At 39.0% G+C, this 22,291-nt stretch overlaps 1 protein-coding gene across 1 annotated transcript in view; it reads left to right on the top strand.

Annotated features, from left to right (window-relative positions):
• Positions 1-22,291, top strand: part of LOC124164953 — a gene marked incomplete at its 5' end in the record, with an annotated part of 107,842 nt that overhangs the window by 25,738 nt on the left and 59,813 nt on the right. Inside the window, 2 exons of the mRNA XM_046542190.1 lie at positions 19,481-19,603; positions 21,475-21,661. Of these exons, the coding sequence (XP_046398146.1) occupies positions 19,481-19,603; positions 21,475-21,661 (310 nt within the window). The remainder of the gene's footprint in view (positions 1-19,480; positions 19,604-21,474; positions 21,662-22,291) is intronic.

The raw sequence follows: 22,291 nt of genomic DNA, 5'->3' as shown, positions 1-22,291 counted from the left end.
AACAACGATTCCGCCGTCTGGACCACTTCATTTCTACCCTAGGACTAGGTAGGGCTAAATATTCCCTACTCAGCGTCCAGTTGCTAAGCTGAATTCTGAATTTGCTAATGGATGTCGTCGGTGAATTATTGACCTCAAAACACATCTACCTATGTTGTTCCTCAACCTCAATATTCACCTGATTTGAGTCCTAGTGGCTTTTTTCTTTTCCCGAAATTGAAACATGTCTTAACCCATTTCCGCCCACTATAGCCATTTTGCTACAATCCTATCATTCTCAGTATTTGATGCTCTTGAAGAGAACTCGCGCTCTTTTTTTGTACATTGTCGAATTTTTACTAATATGTTGTTGAAACTTTCGGTGACTTAATCCTCTTATGAGTTTATTTAATCCGGTTGAAGTTCCCATTCCGTTATAGCACTGGGGAATCGTATTTCCCTTTTATATGTATGAATGAAACTCAAAGGTTTTCTTCACAGCTTTGGAAATCCCTCATTCACATTACGATTGTTCCAGCCATCGTCGGAACTATCGTGCATTCACACGACGATTGTTAAAACCTGTGCTGTCCTCTAGTGCTGACATCTGTAGTGAACGGGAAATTGACGGTTAGCAAAGCTGTTGAGGTATGCATGGACAAGATATTACTGTGTTCAACGTGTATTTGCCGAATAATTTTTCTTCCGCCTATATTCTTCCTTCCTAGGACAAATCAATAGAGCTTCACGAGCTTTTCGTCTTTCTCTTGTCGCTTCTGTTTCCGGTCTCCCAGCGCCTAACCATCGTAAAGTGGCAACGTTCGGAACTACGTCAACTATTGTCAGGACATGCATTCACACGGCTAGTTCGGTCAACTATCGTTATGACGACGGCTCGGACAATCGTAATGTGAACGAGGCAAAATTTTAAATAAAAAACTTTGTAAATTACACATGTGACTTTACTAACGACCAGTTTCGTCGCTGTTCGACATTATCAGGTTCAAATACAGGGAGCGAATACTCTTCCTGATACTCTCAAGTCAAATGTGTAATTTACAAAGCCTTTATTTAAAATGAATAAATATCACCAAGTCGCGCCTAGAACCATCAATCTTTGGAAATGAATAAATCTAGCTCTCTTCCCTTCGTGTTTAGGAGTAGTTCCGCGTGTCTCCACCTGGCACTGACAGCCCTCTCATCATTATTCTCCTCCGTGTTGTGTGAGCCTCTCCCCTAATCCCTGTCTTTTGCTCCATTTCCTCTCTTTTTCAGTTCCCTCTTTGTTTTCTCTCCATCCTCTGCCAACTCCAACGGATCATTTTCCTTCCCATCTTTGACCTTGACTTTCAGATTGCAAGGCTCTCAACCCTGGGATCTTTAAACTGGCGTATAGTGCTCTTTGCCCAAAGCTCGAGTCGGATAAAGGTTTTATTTGAAAAAAAAAATCAACTCCAGGCTTAACCTTGTATTCATCATCATCACTATTCAACAATCATCACTAAGATTGGTTTGAAGTAGCTCTCCACATAATTCTCCTTTCATCTAATCTTTTCACACCTACGTATTTCTTCTCCTTCATAAAAATGAGGGGAGTAGTTGCATTCGAAAGTTAGGTGGAGCTGACCAGTCCATGAATGTTCGGAGAGCGCAACAGTATAGTCATGCCTACTACGGAGAATACAGTTCCAGCTAACTTTCTTATGGCTTTTTCTCAGAAATAGTAAATCTAAGAGAAAAAAGTATGGAGACAGATTTGTAGATAATTTCCTGATCTGAAATTTTGGTGCGAGCAATTTTTGTCCAAAAACTAACCGTTTGGCCAAAAAATGCAAAAAAACTTATTTTTTTACCTTTGGCCTTGAATAATATTTTTTGCGCACACGGGATCGATGGGGACTTTTCAGTATTTCATTATAGTGGTATTCCCAGCGTTCCTGTAAGTATTTTAGCTTTTTAGGAATTTATGCAATGACCAATGCATATTTTGACCGGGCTATTCTTTCTTCCCCATTATTGTCTATTCTTGCATTCAAGCTCCAGTTTCTTCGAGAGTAATATCATTTTAATTATGTTTCAAGGTTAGTTTTTTGCACTGACAAATGGAGAGCTAACTTTTTTTTTTTTTTTTACGGTGGTCTTGGAAATTTAGGAAATGGCATTTCCCTTTCCCTAAGGGTTGAGCCCTATTTTTTACACTCTCCTCACTTTCCCCCTCTTATATTTTCTGCTTCTCCCGCCTATCCTTCACTTCGTTCGTTTTCATCTCTTGGTTCCCCTACGCCCCATCGTGAATATTAAAGTTTCGTCATCCGTGAAGCCAGCAATTAATGCGACAAATCCGCCATCCCCTTCTGCTAATCTTTATACATATGTATCCTTCCTCTTTGGCAGAGCGGGCCAGAAAATATGCAGGTCTAGGAAGTTCTGATGCTTATTTCGTCCATGGAATCACTTAAGTGAATTTTAGCGCTTAGCAGGCATTAAGTATTCTCCCGTCGTATCCATCGATTTTAATTATCATGTCGCCTTCAGCATTCCTCACCCTCCCTCAGTCCTTGAAACTCTGTTAATATTCGGGTATTGTTTGTATGGTATGGTATATTGGAGGCGGAAATTGAGAGCTAGGATCATTTGCGCCTCAAGAACGGATAGGGAAGTATGAGTGAAGAAAAACCTGGCGTCGCGGCCGGCTTTAGCGTGCTCTTAATCCTCTTATTGCCGCCTTCTTGGAGTAGTACTGGCGAGTAATGCCACCGGTATTTAAATATAATGTAATATTGTCAAGAAAAATTTCTGTCGAGTCATTTTTTAGTATGTAATTTTTTTTATTTTCTTATTATTGTTTTTTTTTTATTTCGGGCTAAGTTGCGATGGGAGAAGCAAGAAAGAAATCATTAAAAGAATAGCCCAGTTGAAAAGAGCATTCCACCAAAAGAAAGATTTACTTACAGCGGGAAATTTAAGCATAGAAGTAAGGGAACTTTATGTGTACCTACCTTTATTAACCCTCGAGCGGCGCGCTGGCGTATGAAGTACGCCAATCTTCGAAAACCTAGAATTTCATCATTGTACGTAAATTCTAGCCTAGAATGGCCCCGTAAGAAAAGTACATACTTTGACTGTCTATAGTGCGAGTTTTCAAAGCTCGAAATATTGTAGCTAATTCATTTTTAGATCGGCAAGAGGAACCGACACCGGCCGTGTACCTCCTGCTTTGTTTTGCTTGAGTGGCCTCGTGTATTCTTACAATGTCCTTTTGACTGTCTATAGCGTGAGTTTTTAAAGCACAAAGCGTTGTAGTAAAATTTTTTATCGACAAGAGGAACCCAGCATCGTTGGCGTATAAATTACGCCGCGCGACTTGTCGTGTACCACCTGTACTACCTGTGTACCTTCATTCCTGTGTCACCTATAAATTTACAAGTTTGAACTAATTTCTACAAGAACAAATAAAGATAAATTTTGACAAAAATCGAGTGTTATCATATAAATGCATTTATCGTGGAAAAAGTACGCTTCGCGCCATGTCGTGTAAAAATATCAGGCGCGCCCGCTCGAGGGCTAAAAATATATCGGAGCTGACATTTGGAGTATGCTTTTCTACGGAAGTCAGGCATGGAAAATCGCAGCGCCGGAGCAATCAAGGGTGGAGGCTTTTGAAATGTGATGGTACAGGAGGATGAAGAGGATCCAATGGATCGACCGATTAAGTAACGAGAAAGTCATAGAAGAGTAGGAGAGAAGAGAAGCCTCGCGAAAGCCTTATCCCCGAAAAAACCTAATCGGCCGTGTTCGGTTCTGTATTTTGCCCACACAAAGTCGAGCCACGCCACCTGTTGGCGATACCACGAACAGTCGAATTTTCGATTTGCTTTTGTTTTTTGTCACTCCGCGAACGGGAGTGAATTTGTGTTGCGAGGAGTCGTCCTGTGAACTTCCTAAGTGCATGATCGAAGAGCAACCCTGGGAGACGAAGTCATCGTCCTGCCCGCGGCGTGTCCGGATCGGTTAGTGGTATGTGCCAGCATGGCTCGACTTTGATCGAATATTTGTAATAGTAATTCCTAATATACAGTCCACAATTCTTATAATCACGTTCGAGAGTGATCAGGCCGTATCTTGAGACATGATGGCCTGATGCTGCAATCGTCGAAGAATGGCAAGAATGGTAAAGGAAGACCGCGAATCAAATGGATGGAAAATGCAAAGAAGGGCGTGGAAGAGAAAAAAACGTAGGTTTGTAAAGATTAGCTGATAGGAAAACGTAGTGGAAAGCTGCGTCTAACTAATCATAGGATTGCTGACCAGTGATGTTGTGATGATGACGATGATGAGGTCACCGGTAATGGAAAAGGAAGACCGCGGATCAAATAGATGGAACGTGTATAGCGGGATGTAATAGAAGATTTTCTTAGACAAGAAAATAATTGGCTGATAGGAGAATTGAGTGGAGAGCTGCGTCAAAACAATCCTAGGATTGTTGACCAGTGATTCTAATATGTACCATTATAATTTCAGTACGTGTATTGAGCTCTACTTTTGTTTACTCCAATTGAATATAATTTTCACATTCTCTTTTGCTCGCGCAAAAGTATTCATTATTCTCGGCCTTTTACTTATTCCTCTGTTGAAGGTTATTTATTAAGGGAGGGGTCTAAGATGATTTGTGGTGATTCATGTCGTACAGAAAATTTCTGCCCACAATTAGGTAAGGAGTGAAATTTTGAAGAGGAGAAGATTGATGCGTTCGATGTGAGCCAGCGCCGCAATTACTTATTCTCGATGGTGGAGGTTAACATCTTTGAAGTGGTAGACTGCCATTGTGTTTCCAATTTTTTTTTTCATTTTTGTCTTGAGGCAATATTTGGTATATGGGGGTTAAAATAATGTAATGAACGAAATTAAGCTTTATGATTTCAGCTTTCGGTAATTTCGGGCTCTCACTCAGCCGTGATGAACTAAATCCGTGAATAAGCAGTGAATTTCGTCTACTGTGAGAAAAACGGAAATAAGCTCTTATAAAAATTTTTTTTTTTAAAAGCAGCCTTTATATTTAGATTACAGGGGATGAGCAACGTTTATATATGACACAAAGCAAAAAAACTCAGTGACCCCGAAAAACCAAAAGTGACGTATTAAAAAAGTCACTATATTTATTAAATTTTCAGTGAATGGTAAGCCCCCTATGTTTCAAAATTCCACCCCTATGCTTTTAAATGCCTACTATGTGGATATGCCTAAAGTGGATAACTTTTACTGTGGTCGCAAAACACGAAAATCGACCATTTGGAACTTCTTAGATCAAAACATGTTTTGGGGGGCTATAGGTTGACTGGGGGGTGGTTAAAGGGGGGTTGGAGAGAAAAAGTTATATTTTCATGTATTGTCATCGGAAATGAAGAAGTGCGCAAAATTTCAGCGTTTTTGCTTCACAGGAAGTGAGTCAAATTTGAGTTACAAGATTTGTACCAGACAAACAGACAAACAAACAGACAGGTTGGTGAGTTGATATAAAGGCTGGAAAAAGCCTTGAATTTCGTCATAAACCCTTAAAAATATTTCAAGCTTGATTTTAGAAATACGATTGATTGATCAAAAGAAAAATTGATATGTCGATCATATTTCAAGTTCAGTCACGCTCAGACATTGTCCACGCATTTATCTGCGCCCGAATATTCGAAGCGCAATTATTGGTCCGTGTGCCATGATGGCACATTCACCTTAAGCCTGTACCAAAGCCGGAAGACTGGTAACCAAAGTGTTCATTAACCCTGGCGAAATTTCAGACACCTCTTAACTTTCATGGCACCCTGGTCCCTCCATTATCCCACCCACAACCTTTAGCCGGAGCTGAATTTTGCAAACGACATGTGACGTCAGGAGAGAGAGAGCACTTTCATTGCTGCGTTTGCGTTCTCGGCGTTCTTCGCGTTTATTAAATGTTTGGTTAACGTGCGGCCGATGATTGTTACGCGATCAATATTTCTACCTATAATGGTTTATCTACAAACCGTAAACTTGGCGACATCTAGACCGTGAAAGCCAGGGAAAATCGTGAATTTTATAATTTAGTTTGAGCGGGAACCTTATCATACACTCCTGGAACATAAATCTATTGAATTCAAATAATATCATCAAGTGACTTACCATTTTTTACCTTTTCATCTCCGTATTTCCTCCTCATTCTCCAAATTGTACGTTTTTTTTGTTTAAGTGTTTGCTTAACGCCTTTAGTGTATTTTAAACACGTGTTTCCCTCTCGGCGTGCCCTCTTCGAAATGTCCAGACAATATAAAACATACATTTGAATTTCGCCGTGTAATACTGCTAACATATAGTATTGAAAAATAGTACTTTCGAAATTTGTTACGTATTTCTAGGAATGAAAAATGAACAATGGAACAAAACTATAGAAAACTTCATAATTTTGTGAAGATTAAAACAATATTTTTGCTACTGTCATCAATGGATGAAACAATGGATATTTGGAGTAATAATTTACCTAAAGTTGTTGTATTTTTAAATCTATTATTCGACTTTGAAGCTATATCTTGCGATATCTCAATGATTTTCTCAATCTTTTGGTTTTAATTGCTCCTGGGTATTCAATTGGATGTAAGTACGTGCTTTCGCATCTTTTTTCTCTGCTCCACGAATATGTAGTTTGCGATGTCGCACGTATTCTTAAGTCTTGAGGCTGAGTTCGTTGGTTCCGATGACCGGAGGAAATGGAAAGGAATATAGCAATTCCAGAAAAATAAATAAGTCTCGAACGAGGACTCTCTTCCTACATTAAGCAGGTTGAGCCATAAATCAAACAATGCGCTCGTCGAAGCGTAAACACACGCTGATATTTATTTTCTTCCATATTTATTGGTTTGCTCGAGCGCGTCTTTCGCGGCATTTCGAGATGCATTGTAAATCATTCCTCTACTTCCTTTACTGATCTTGGCTCTCGTCCATTTCCCATCGCGAAATATTTTCCCTCACACTCTATTCCTTCCTACACATCTGTCGATGGGATTCCCATTCCCCTGTGCTATTACGGTAGCTACGGTGTTTGACGTTTAGTGATCCTAACAAGGTGGAGTATCGCCTCTCGATATCCAATTCTGCGTTGCATCACGTTATTTTATTAAACCTTTTAAACGCCCCTTACAGGCTTTCTACATTTGTTCGTATTTCGTCGTAGTCCAAAGTCTTCGAATTTGCTCTGAGAGAATTTTTCCATTTTGTATTATGACGAGTGAAATACTATGTTAAGTCATGAGGTAAACAATCTAATTTATACAGGTTACGGTACGCATGATATCCATGCTACCTCTACACTGCTATCGACACGTTAGTCTTCTTGAACAATTTTTATAAACAATTATATACCGGGGCTATTTCGATCATTTCAGTATCATTCTGCTGTAGACGGATAACTTGTAGAACTATTCATTTGCACCACATTTTACCTACCATTTATGAAGCCTCTGAGGCCTGAAACTTTAATAAAATTTGAAAACCTTGGGCGATGGATATGTATATCTACGCAAAATTCTAAAACGTTATTAATGATAGGTATCCTAATCATCATAGTTTAGGTAGTTATTGCCAAATTTAATTCCCTTATCCGATTCTTATCTAAAGACGAAAATAAAAAAACACTTTTTATCACTATGATAAGGCCGATGTAATGAAAAATATTTTTTTTACCTTAAGGTCCTCGGGGTCGCCAACATGCGAAATCCTTGCAGAGACTTATCATCACCATCAGCAGCAGCAATGAAGAAAGAAGAAAAGAAGACCAAGAAGATGGAGAAGAAGAAGTCGGCTGTAAATGTAGGGACGTGGAATGTGAGGACTATGATGAGGGCGGGGAAATTAGAAAATATCAAAAGGGAAATGGATAAAGGGAGGATAGACATCTTAGGATTATGCGAGGTGAGGTGGAGGGATGGGGGGGACTATTGGAGTGATGGGTATAGGGTTATATATAGTGGAGGGGAAGAAAGCCAGCGGGGGGTAGCTTTAGTACTAAACGGGAAGATGGGTAAGCGTGTGGTAGGTATAGACCAGGTAAGCGATAGGATTCTGGTGGTAGAAATTGAGGCGCGGCCCACCAACCTTGTAGTGGTCCAAGTTTACATGCCCACTAGCAAGCATAGGGAGGAAGAAGTAGATGAGGTGTATGAACAGCTCGAGGAAATAATTAGAGACACACCGGGTATGAAAAATCTGGTAGTAATGGGGGACTGGAACGCCTCAGTCGGGGAAGGCAGGGATGGAAACGAAATAGGAGATTTTGGTCTAGGAAAACGGAACGACAGGGGAGAGAAAGCAGCAGAATTTTGTAGGAGAAACAAATTATTCATCACAAACACGTGGTTCAATCATCATAAAGGGCGAAGGTACACGTGGAAAAGTCCAGGGGATGCGGGGAGATATCAAATAGACTACATTATGGTAAGACAGAGGTTTAGGAATAGTGTGAAAAACTCGCGCAGCTTCCCTACAGCGGATGCGGATTCGGACCACAATCTAGTGCTCATGAAATGCAACGTAAGATTCAAAAGAATTATAAGAGTTAGGAAGACGAAGAAATGGAACGTAGAAGCCCTGAAAGGGAGCATGAGGAGAGAATATCAGGAACTAGTGGACATTAGTATGCGGGACATTGACAGCACCAAGACTGTTGAGGAAAGATGGGATGATATTAAAACGGGAATAGTCAAAGCGGCGGAGAAGTCAATTGGCTACGTTGACAGTAGAAGGATAAAGAAGCCGTGGATAACGGAGGCAATGGTAAAAGAAATGGAGGAGAGAAGGAAGTGGAAGAACGTGGACACAGAACAGGGCAAAAGAATGTATAGGGAATTGAATAATCGATTACGACGTGAAACTAAGAGGGCAAGGGAGGCTTGGTGGAAAAGACAGTGCGAGGAAATGGAAAAGTTCCAGAAGGATGGAGAAGTAGGCGCGTTGTACGCTAAAGTTAAGTCGCTATCGGGCGGCAAAAGAGGACAAACCATGTCTAAAATTAAGGCTAAAGATGGGAGGATGCTAACCGAGCGAGAAGAGGTACAGGGTAGATGGAAGGAATACGTGGAGGACCTGTATGACGGAATGAACAGACCAGAGAGATTGACTCTAGAGGAGGAAAGTGCAGTGGAGGAGGACAATCTTGGGCCGGGGATATTAGATTCGGAAATAGAGAGAGCACTTCGTGATATGAAGGCTAGGAAAGCAGTAGGCGTGGACAATATCCCGTGTGAGCTTCTGAAGAATCTAGGGAAGGAAGGTAAGAATAGGTTTTTCGAACTAGTACGTAGGATCTATGAGGAGGGATGCTGGCCGGAAGATTTCGTGAAGACGGTTTTAATTCCGCTTCCGAAATAGAAGAAAGCTGTGGAATGCGGAGATTATAGGACTATCAGCTTAATATCGCACGCGGCGAAAGTGGTGCTGAGGATATTGAACAGACGAATGGAGGCGAGGACAAACGAGTATTTGGGCGAAGATCAATTTGGTTTCAGAAAGGGGAAATCAACTCGTGATGCAATAGCAATAATGAGGTCCCTCGTGGAGAGGAACCTAGAATACGACCAGGACGTATATGCGTGTTTCGTGGATTTTGAGAAAGCGTTTGATAGGGTGAACTGGGTGAAGCTAATGGATATTCTCAAGAGAATAGGTGTAGATTGGAGGGATAGACGGCTGATTCGTAATCTGTATATGGCCCAGACTGCGCAAGTGAGGATAGCGGACGGAGAATCTGGGTGGGCAAGCATTGGCCGAGGTGTGAGGCAAGGCTGTCCTCTATCGCCGCTGCTCTTTAACGTGTACGCTGAAGAGATGGTAAGGGAAGCGTGGGATGAGTTAGAAGCTGGGATAAAAGTGGGAGGAATGATGTTCAAATCAGTGAGATTCGCGGATGACCAAGCGTTGATCAGCCAGTCAGCGAGGGGGCTTCAGGCTCTAGTGGATGCGTTATACGAACGTTGCGAGGAGTATGGGATGAGGATTAATCACAAGAAAACTAAGGTTATGCGGTTTTGTAAAGCATCACGAGCGAGGAATGTGAGACTCAAGATAAAGGTGGATGGTGAAAAACTAGAGCAGGTTGAGCAATTCAACTATTTAGGCAGTACGTTAGAGGAAAACGGATACAGTAGTAAGGACATCAGGAAGAGAATAGCATTAGCGAAGGAGGCGTTCATGAACAGGAAGGAGCTTCTGAGAGGATCGTTGTGTAAGAGTTTAAAGAAAAGGCTGGTGAAGAGTTTGATTTGGAGTGTAGCTCTCTACGGTGCGGAAACGTGGACACTGAGGAAAGAAGACGAGAGAAGATTGGAGGCATTCGAGATGTGGGTATGGAGAAGAATGGAGAGGGTGAAATGGACGGAGAGGAAAAGGAACGACGAAGTGCTGGATATGGTTGGCGAGGAGAGGCAGCTTTTAGATGAGATACGCAGGAGACAGAAGGTATGGATGGAGTTAGTGCTTAGTGGTGAGGGGATGCTGAAAATGGTGTTGGAGGGTAGAATGTTGGGGAAACGAGGGAGGGGAAGGAAAAGAATAGGTTTTTTAGATATATTGAAAGAGAGTAGGCCTTACAGTGAATTAAAGAAGGCAGTGCTGGAAGGAAAGGGAGGCTCTCAGATCGCTTCTCGAATACTCCATGAAAACCTACCTTAATCGGTAGAATACTATAATCAATAATACTAGCCATACAGAATGCTTCGTCTTGTTGGTGGTCGCTGTAGTGTTATGTTGCATTTCACGACAACTTTTTTCGTTACTTTTCTTCCTTGTGATAAGCGTTCTTACATTTATGGCACCAAACAATTTGCCAAATGTAATCAATACTAGAAATATTAAGCGACGTTGAGCAGTTGCCTGAACCGTATTAAGGTTATCAAAATACCCCTTTCAATTTGATCGAAATAACGCTGCGGGACATACCTAGATGAATTAATCGATTACTCCGGTATATTTTGCTGTGCTGTGGTTGTGGAATTTTTATATTTCATTTGAAGTGCTTTCAGTGTAGAGTCATCAACATTTTTAAGGGATAGATATGATCTGATGTAAGAAAACCAAACCTTATTTCAGTTGATCAGAAAGTGACATTAGTACATGAAAATTTATTTGAGCGACTGTTATCACTCTTTTCTGAGGATTTTCCGGTAGTAATTAACGCCTATAACTTCCGAAATATATGGCTTGCAATTAATGAAGCTTCCATCACTCTTCCGAATCAAGCTACACTTACAACAGCTCTGGATTTTTGCAGCGGGTGTATGTGTTAACTTGATCGAGGTAGCCCCGTGATAGAAATAGCCCCGGTCTACCCTATGTAGTTACTTTGGAGATAGTGATAAGCACAACTGCGCTGATACCATTAAACATGGACAATGAGACTACTGGCTGAGCGGTAGGAAGTCCCACAACTTGACGAACGTGGATAAAATCGAAATCTCTCGTCAACAGACTTACACGTCAAAGTAAAAGGTGTCAAAATCAATACCTACCTCGATTGGAGGATAACAAGATAGGGATCGAACATTCTCCTGTTATTACGAGAATTAAAAATTGTGATATTAACTGCAATTACTTTAGGAGCTGTGGAAATCTGGAAAAAGTTACTAAAAAGAGGGAGTAGATTTTAATGAAATTGAGCGGTAGACTTAAAAAAATAAGTTCTTTTTTTTTATCCACACGAAATTTGAAGCCGGATTTCAAGATGGTTGAGAACATTCGCAGCTGGGCTTAATGAAAAGAGATTACGGAGCATTTACTTTGAATTGAAGAAGACATCCAATTGAATTTCGGTACTTAGACGTAGTAAATGACCCAACCAATGCTAAAACAATGCTTGGAAGAAACTGCTTAACAGTTCGTTTAGTAAGACATAGCCACATAGGCATTTCCACTGAATTTATTTGAGCATGAAGCGTTACGTTGATAAAACGGCATTCTCAAAGAATAATAAATTCAAGTAAATTTAATTTTAGGCATTGCAGTGTGTTGATTAATCAATATTAATAACTTCCAACAAATCGTGCCGTCCATCTAATAAGATATGCTAAACAGTTGGTTCGCAACGGTTGTTTATTATTTGATTTGCACAATTGTTTTTATTTGTAAATCTGGTTTTTTTATTCTCATTAGGCAGCCTCCTTAATCACTGATGATTTTAATGCTTCATAGTATATAATGTACTATTAAGATTTTTTAAGTTTGTTTGCTTATTTCGGCCTTGATTTGCTCATAGGTCTTCAAAGAGTAGCTGTAGGCTCAAATACTTTCCGTGATCTGTCAGCTGTGGGAGGAATATGTTCATGTAATTCGTTAGGTGAAACTTCTCTTTTTAGAAATCTGGTCGAGGCAAGGCCGGATTTTCTTATAACTTGTAACTAGGCCATAGCTAGGCTTCAGGCTACGGCCTCAAGATCACAGAGGCCTACATTCAAATTGTTAGCAAAATGTAAATTACACGGATCTAAAAACAGTGAGCCCTGAACCGAAAACAAGAAGAAATTCAACGCACTTGGCTAATTAAAAAACATAAATATGTATGATAAAATAATTCTTGGAGTCTAGGTCAAATGTATATAATGCAGAAAAGTTGTTAGCCAGCGTTTCAGTTTATTTAAAACCATCATCGGGGCTTTACTTTGCACATATTTATTGATTTATTTTTTTTTATAAATATGTGCAAATATAAGCCCTGATGATGGTTTTAAATAACCCGAAACGTTGGCTTACAACGTTTTTGCATTATATACATTGGACCTTTACTCCAAAAATTATTTTATTATTAATTGAATGAGGTCAAGTAAGAAGAAAAAATATAAATATGTATCAGTTAAGATCAACGCGTTTGGCTCATTGGGGCCTCATAAGTGGACCACCTTAGGACCTCTTGTCATCTAAATCCGGCATTGGGTCGTAGTACTTACTCTTCGAGTACTCTACGATCTCTTGCGCTCGTTTCTAATGAAAATGCGGAAGTATACCCCACAAAATTTTCCGATCTGCAAATGGGACACGATTTTCTTGGGAATTCACGCTTTACGTACACCTTTTAGCTGTTTTGCATCATACGGATGCATGGATCTTCCTCCTTAGCGACGGATTTTCCGTCTGCCTTTTCTCCTGCGGCGAAATATCTCTTCTTTCGCTGCTTCAAACACCGTATAATCCCAGTCCCGTCTCCAAATCCTTTTTTGATCCCATTCGCTAATCCCTGAATCCTTTTCCTCCCTTCTACGACTTCTTTAAAGGGTTATTTTTGGAATTTCACGGAGTGCCTTTATTCCAGTGGATCTCTTCATAAATAAGTACGTGCAGTAATCCTGCATCATCGTTATACATTAGTTAAGTATTCAGCATGAAGGGATGTCATGTTATCACGGTAAAATTTGCGTAAAATGTGTCATTTAATTCATAAAATCGACGAAAATGTTCTTTTAAAAACGACATAATCATAATGTTCAACTTTATATTGCAAAGTTTTTCATAAAAATCGGGCAAGATCTGATGCCGATGCTAACGAGCGATACCATTCGTAGAAATTTAAAATAAACCAGTGGAAAACAAAGTTGGTTGTTTTCGGGACACTGAGGCACCCATGAAGAAATTTTGAAAAAATATGGTAAGTATGAAAATTATTGAGAAGTATAAAATATATAATAACTGAACATGAAAATATTAAAATATTATTTGAAGACAATGGGAATTATATCGTATAAAAATATAATGCAATGATAAAGTGATTGTTGTCTTTTATCTCATCATAATCGGTTTTGGGCAATTTTCGCCATAGCTTATATCCTTCTGAAAGGGACGGCAATTATTAGCCATCTAGCCGTCTATGAATCAATTCTGCGTCGCCCGGATTAATCAATTTTTATTTTAATATAAATGCGTTGATGGTTTTAAGGTTCCATTTCTCCGTTATGTTCACAACTGATCAAGATATTTTGGCCCGGTTTTACAATGTCGGGTTAACGCTAACCAAAAGATGATACCGCCATCAACTTTACCAATAGGTGGTTGAAAGTTACGATTAGCTTCTGAATATGATCACACTTAATGCTAACTAGAATTTACAAACGCCAGGTAAACTGTGAGGCTGTATTATCTTATGGTTTGCCCTAACTAGGCATTAAAAAATCGGCTATTAAAGTTTACGCCCCGATGCGAACGAAAGAGAGTAACCTTGAATGAAATGTTTTTCTGAATGGTAACGATTCCGTTACACTAGGCGTCTTGAGTGGACTTTATGAAAGCACCCTTCTGGTGATATGCTCAATCTTCAACTCTCTGCGGATGCGACTCGCTGTTTTTCTCCTTCCTCTCCTTCGCTAATGACGCGTGTCTCTTCTGGACTCGGGTTTGAGACCGAAAGATATGGCAAGTTCATTCGTGGCCCCGTGCCATACGATCCGACCATCTGCGACGACCTCTAAAAGTTCACGCGAGGCCTTGGAGACTGGCCGGTATGAATGTGCAACGCAGATCGCTTCACTTTCTTCCTCCCATCCCACACTCGTTCATCTGCCCATATCCTCATCCATTAATTCCGGAAATGACGAGGTATTAAAATAAAAGCGTTTGACGAGGGCCGTGACAAATCCGCTACCGGAGCGTGATTAGTGGTAACGGGACCGTGCTTCCTGCGATGACGGGTGGGTATTTATAATTTTTTATTTATATTCGCTCTCTCGCTCTTCGATGGATTCCTGTCCTTCGTACGTGATATATGGTTTCCCAGAATCAGTTGCATCTCTTCAAATGAGTAACGAAAGTTATCTCATTGGTGAAATCACGTCATCACGCTGCTGGCTATTATTTTCGCTTAAAAACATTCTTTTAATCGTAAGAGCTCTTACAAAATATTATGTGTTATTATGCTAGTTAAAAGTGTGCTATTTTCCTGGTGGTAATAATGCTAATAATTATTCGTCTTTATTGGGCGGGATAGGGACTAGAAAGTCCCATTTTCCATCTAACCCTCGTCATACAATTAATATGTGCAGAGGAATACATTGTCAAGTTACTCTTGAAGTTAAATGCAGTCGAGTTATAACAAAAGAGACATCTAAGTATTCTTTAAAAGTAGCAACAAAATCAAAATTCTAACTGAATTTAGTTACATTTACCAAGATGTGGGCAAACGTGGGATGAACCTAAGGATACTGACTTCAGTAAGTATAGGAAAAAACCCAGTGCAGGAAAACATCCACAAAAGAAGGGGGCGTGAATAGCCCTCTAGTTTCCGTGGCGTTTTGGATACTTGCATTTCTCTATCTTCCGGATTTTCATCGCACTTATAATATTTTCACGCTGCTGTTCATAGAAAGGGAGTGCGTCAAATGTATGAGGTAAAGAGCAAACTGGACTGAGGGTAAAATAATGGCTTTTGGGCTTTTATCTCATAATATAAATTCTCTAATCATGTGTTTTTCTTTCGGTTCTCATTTTTTATTTGTAAAAGCAAACTTAATCCTGCTATTCCTCTTGCGTATGCATGAATCATTTTTTGAATGTCGTCATTTTTCCAAATGTTATGATTATATTGATATTTTATTCTTGAACCATTTAAAAACTCAGTGCGTGTTATGCTAGTGAGTGCATAAAATTTGTCATGAGCAAAATGAGATCCTTACTCACATATTTTTTTTAACGAGGCATATCGATTTTTTCACTGCGTTTCTTAAAGGATTAACTGTTTCCTCCATTAGTACTCCATGGCTTAGGAAATTGCGCCTGGCGTCTTCGCATTCAACTACGCATAGCTTTCTGCTCTTAATATTTCTGTGGTTTAGTCTTAAGTTTTGGATTTACGTAAATCTGAATTTTAAGTCCAATTTTGCTGATAGCACGATGGTGATCACTATTCCTAAGCTGAATTGGAATCTGATGGAATTTTAATGCTTAAAGATCTCTTTCGTCGTGAAATTTAGGATTTTTATGCATGACTTTAGTGCCTAAATCTTTTCTTAAAAGCGCTCTGGTTGTAGTGAGTCATTTATATTTTCTGCCTAAGATTCATTTCAGAAACATTTAGAACGCAATTTTAACGACCCTCTACGCTCTTGGAAATTTATCCATGGTAAAATTCTGGATTTGGGTTAGGTAAAGGAATATATAAGGAAAATGGCACCGTCCATTGATCCAATTATTCTACTATATCGCGTTGGAAATATTATGCGTTTCTGTAAAATTCTAGAATGGAATAATTGAAGGTGAAATCCTTTAGTGCATCGGCATTTTTGTATTCGCCAATAAACCAGAACTGCGCATTCCTATATCGAAGTAATTACCGGACTGCCGCTAGGGCAATAGGTATAGCCTTTTAAACGGAAAGTTTTGGCAATGAGAAATATATATTTCTCGTTTCAGGTTTTGAAAATATGTAAAAAATTGTGGTTCAGGTTCATGATACATAATTTTTTATCATGGTAAGGATTGGGTATCTTCCTCATTCAACGAAGCGTGAGACCAATTTAAAAAAGAATGGGATATTACTTCTCATCATGTTTCTTAGTTCAGACATTTTATTGAGGTTTATGTTTGTAATTTATTTCGCTCTACTGAAGCGAGCATAAACAGGGGAAACTATCTCATAGAAAAGAATGAGGTGTATTCATGTAGAGGACTAATATTAAAATAACATCCATATTTGTTTATTGATGACTGAAAAATCAATTGAATTTTGCCAATTATCAAATACATTTCCGATAGGGATTCTGTTGCTATGATGATTGAAGAAAACACTAACTTTTCCACGCTTAAATCAATAATACACCGACTCATGGAGTACAGCCATTATCAAGTGTTTTCCTTTTGTTATTCTCGCCTTATTCCCTTTCGTTCTGGTAATGCTCTCCGAAACTTTATTTCTGGTTTCTTTAAGAAAGGTGCTCGGGATCGCCGAAATTTTAAGACCGAAATTTTAAGAGCAATGAGTTTCTTCTTTTTATTTGTGTTATCTCCCCTCTCCAATGAGACTGACATGAGAGTGAGTTGGTGCCGTGTGAACTAGTTATTAGCTAGACTTTCCAATTCTTTGCCCGTACCGACAGGTTCTTAGACGTATATCTATTTCTGCGACGGCCATTTTTATCTCAAGGCACCGATAATGATCACGTGCTCTAGCGAATCTATCATAACTCTTAACTTATTGATAAAAGAAGCATTTCACCCTTTAGAAAAAGAGTACGTTTAGAGTCTGCCATTTCCATATTTATACTGTTTGTAAACTAAGAAATTATTTATTCTTAATCCATTAAAAAAAAGTGTGTTCCAAACTAGCGGGTCCATAAAATTATTCCTTTTAAGCCTCAGTAAGAGTTATATTTATTTAAGCGAGGGCCATTTTTTTCAAAGGACCAATAGTTATTTCTACTCTTTATAAACTTATGCATTCACGTTCGATTTGTGCAACTACTTTCGGTTCCCTATAAAAATTTCTAACGCATTTTTTCTAATAATGTAATTTTCTAAAAATATTTTCATGAAATAGGCAAATTTTCCTTAAAGATTTTTTTGTAGTATCTATCAAATTAATCCAAAGTAATGGTATTAGCGAGTTAGGGGTTAAATATTCTGCAGTTTGATTTCCATTCTTATAAATATCATAATCAGAAACATTCTTGCATGTGCAGTTTTCCACTTCTTTTTTTGTGCTGCTTTCACTTGACGGCCCAAAGCCAACTTCATTTTTAAAGTTTCACAGTTCATAATAATGGGAATTGTGAGTTGGGTTAAATTTTCTACAGTAATAATTGTTTTCCAACAACTTTGGATTTCGAATCCATATTGTGTATTATATATACTTATTTTAATTTAGACTTTTTACAACAAATTTAGTTTCCATTGGCAATAACTCATTTAATATCTTTGCTGAAAGTGAATCGGCTTCTCCTACTTTTGTTTTCAAATTACAAATACTGCTGCAATATAATGAATGTAAGTAGGTGTATAACTCGTAGCTTAATTTTATATATATTTGTATAGTTATGAGACAAATTTATTAAAAAAAAATTATAAGAATTAATTTGGAAAAAAGTTTTTGAAAAGAGTATTATAGAAAAAAAGGCCACTGTAGTAGAAACATTATTAGAGACTGTGGTTAAAAAAATTTATCGAGAAGGATTTCTTTGCATGCATACGTAACATGTAAGTAATTGCTTATCTTTAACATTAATTTGTTAGCGGTATCCTTCAAATTTAGTTGTTGCTAAAGACTGGAGCACTGGCTTTCATCCCCTTACCATGAAGATTCAGTTTACCCATGTTGGTATGACGAATGAGTGAGGTCGTTGAGAGGCAGGTGTGTAACAAGGCTGTCCGTTATCGCCTGTAATTTGACGTATATTCAACCTGCAGTAATTGGTTTCGGGAGAGATGAGGCAAGTTGAACGTCGGGGTGAAAGACTTTTGCTAGTTGATGAAGTCATACTGGGTGTAGCGTTAATTTGACGGCCAGCAAGCGGGTGACAGATCATGTAAGACAAATACTCTCTAAACTTGCTCAGTTGTGCTCGTTATCAAGGCATACACTCGCGATTTATTTTCAGCGTTTATGAAAAATATAGTGAATATTAGGATGTGAGTGTTCATGGTTAATTCTTTAAACGAGCTAGATTTTAGATTTATGCTGTGCAAATTCGTTCTTTAACGGAGAGAATTGACGGAAATATTATGCGTAAAATATCTGTAGGAATTTGAAAATTTAATGTTTTTCATGGAAAGCATTCGTTGAGGGTTTAGTATACAAATGAAGTGATATTCTGGTACATCGTTGTTCACACAGGAGCAACTATCTCCCACAAAAGGATATGTATATACGTACGTAGAGGATAGATTTTAAAATTTATATTCAATCCATATTTTGATATAAATAACTGACAAATCTGCCTTAAATAGAATACTTATCTAGAGAAGTTAAACTTTTAACTTTAAACCAAAGAAGATTAGTGCTTAATTTCTGTGAAAAACAGAATTTTTTATATGGTCGTTGATCCTGGTATTTTGTTCCTATGTTCCTTTCTTATTTTCACCTATATTCTCGGGTGCAATATTGTATCACAGGATACAGTGTCAAGAAGTAGTTCAAAGTTTAATTATTTGAATAAATGTATTCATATGACTTAAATAATTAGTAGCGGTGTTATTTAAAAGTCAAGTAGTTTACATTTTCATGTGCATATATTTAGACTGGTGTGTTGCACCTACCTAATACGATAAAAGTTAAGCCTCAACAAAGATTTGACCCACTTCTAATGGAAGGATTATCAACTTAGAAGGAAATCGTTGGATGCGCAACCGCAACATAATCCGATTATTCAAGCGAAACACTCAGAGAACGAGTTCAGAGGGATTTAGGTAATGGCATGGCTTGATTGGTATGATTTTATAACAACTTCAATTTTTCTGTACTACACAAAACTCCAGGGAAGCTGTCAATTTTATGATATATATTTTTCTTCCTTTTCAGTTCTGCACGCACCGGGAAACGTCGGACAAGAAGCGCTACCCCACGTTTGCTCGAACACGTCCCCCGGACACACAGATCTCCAAGTCCGTGGTTTCGCTGCTATTGCATTTTAACTGGACGCAGGTAAGCTATAAAACAATACCATTTGACTTAAATTATGTAAAATTTTAACGCCTTTATAGCAGAATTACTTGAAAAGTGAAAATCTAACGTAACCGAGAAGTGAAGACGTCGTAATTTTTAACACGTGCTATCTAATCCTTTTCTTGGATCCATTGACCTAGACGGGGTCTAAAGGTTAAGACGGGGAGGAAATCATTTCATTTGGGTTATATTTCGGGGGTATTCTGTCAGGGAAGACGCTGTAATATGCTGATGACTGCATCTTCCACAACTCTACGGTAAAAGAGCGAATTAAGCTTTTTGCTTGTAGCGGTGTATATGTTCTTCAGTCAGGTTGGATGGCTTTGGATTTTCTATCTTCCCATTAAATTTCTGGAAAGAAGAACTTATGTGAATTTCACGTGCTATATTTTATCAACAACCTTGTTTTTTACACCCAATGTCAAGTTAAGGTTAAGCAGATAGCGCTTCAAAATCTAGGTCGTGATTAAAATATGCATGATAAAAATCGCATATTTTTTCTTCTAGTATGATTTAACATTTGTCTTCATTTGCCGTGAAAATGCAAGATTTCTTCCTGTGTAATGTCTTTCCTTTTTTCTGACTTAATTTTATCAAAAAATACAATGAATTATCATGCATAGCATCACAAATCAAAAGTTATAATTCCTTTTTTATTATTAAACTATTATTCTTGTATAAATGTTTACATAATTTTCCAAATATCTGCTTTAAGTAACCGGTTTTCAGGCGTAAAGACTAAGGTGAAGATGCACGGACCAAATTTCTACTTAGTCAAACAGTCATCGCCGAAGTTTAAGTTCATTTGATATGTATTTCGTTGAGTGCTTTTTCTTTTGGTTTACGGTCAATGCATGAATTTCAGTCATATCCTTCCGTTACCATACTTTATTTGCGGAAATTCAATAAAGATAACTTACCTACAACGTGGCTATGTGAGAGATGTTGCAGTATTTTTTCGATTTTTCATAAGGTACACCATACATCAAAGTGTATGAGGTAATGTCTGATTGAATGCGAAATTTTTGTGGATTGGAACATGTACAAATGCATGAGTCAAATTAGAACAAGTTTTATTTTTTGTTCATTCATTCCCACAAGTTGGGTGATTACACAGTGCAATTTGGCGTTCATACATTCAGATATGAATTTGCGGAACTAATGCGCCATATAACAATCCTATACTCGGAGCTTCAATGCTATATTGACACCTAAAGCCCAAAAAGCAGCTTTCTTTACTTTTCTCTTTTGGGATAGTTGGAAGTATTTTTGGCCAGCGTACACCATCTCTTTAACTTTCGGCATGCGGAACACCCTGTTCGCCGCCGCTCCTATCCCTGCCTGTTGCTCTATCACGATGACGAAAAAATTGGATTTGAATCACTCTCCCTTCTTCCTTTGGTGGTCTTTCTTTTTCGTGTTCACTTCGCAATAATGGTGACGGTTGCCCACTTCGTTTGGACCCTAAATGCTACCGGTCCTCTACGTTTTGTCAGGGTCGTAATTCAAAAATCGTGACTTGTGCATAGCTCGTGATAGCGGCGATAGCCATTTTATTTTCTCCTCTTCATTTGGAAGCGGCCATAACTAGCTTCCTCCTTTCAGCGGTATTATTCCCAGAAAAATCCTTCAGAGAGACTCAGTACGCGGATCTCTTTATTTGTTCATTTCATTAATTTTTAGACTGCTAGTGTCCTCACACCCCTACCCTACGTTCATTGAAGCTCCTTGCGGGGTAGCATATAGTTGTTCCTTCACTCACCTCACTCACGCATGTATCGTGCACTCATTGCTCATCAAGTGGACGTAAGGTTTCGCAAAAAACTTGACCTGTGACTGCGTGTCATCAGGTGGCGTTCGTGCACCAGACTTCCGTGGACTCGGAGTTCTCTGCCGTTGCTGCGACCCTGATGGTGGCCATGGAGGCCTCCGGCATCGGTATTCGGGCGGTGAAGACTTGGGCTGGGCCCTTCCACCTGGGCTACATGGACAACCCATTCCACGAGATCATCGAGGAGACCAAGGAGAATGCTAGGGGTGAGTGGATCGTCCTGTGTTCTAAGTTTTGTTGCTTGGGTAGTCGTCGTATTAGTGTGCTCTACAGGGGCGCTACTGCGAGAGGTGTGATCCCCAAACGTACCAACAATGGATAAAAGTGCATTATAATAACAATAATGGTGAAACATACTCCTCCATGTGATTCATAAATCGTGTAAAATTTTTTTAATAAAAGTGCTTCGAGTACCACAGCATAAATAATGAGTCATGAGGCCTCACGCTCAAAGAACACAACCGTTCATAGTAATGTTCAATAGGAGAGACGTATTTTCCCCTTTGGATACTAGTTTAGATCTGAATGCCACCGGATAAACAGCCAATATAACACCCGTTGGCTCTGGGCTACTAGCTATTAACCCGGAGATGTGGCAACCCTGCTAAATATCCTCCACCCCCTCCCGCCTACTCTTTCTACTGGTTATGCACTTAACACCCTCTGCATCCCCTTCTCCTTACCAGCCGGTCTTAGCCGTTCCTTCCCTTCAACTGTTTTTTTCTGTCTTTTATTCGTCGATGCCAATAAACTCCACTCCCCAACGTCGTCCATAACAGGAGAAACCTTCCATGCCTCCCTGCAGGCCTCTCACTCTGCACGCCCAATTCTTTTCA

This window comes from Ischnura elegans, chromosome 9 (assembly GCF_921293095.1).
Source record: "Ischnura elegans chromosome 9, ioIscEleg1.1, whole genome shotgun sequence".
Lineage (NCBI taxonomy): Eukaryota > Metazoa > Arthropoda > Insecta > Odonata > Coenagrionidae > Ischnura > Ischnura elegans.
The sequence above is the reverse complement of the archived record's forward strand: the minus strand, read 5'-3'. Positions and strand labels throughout refer to the sequence as shown.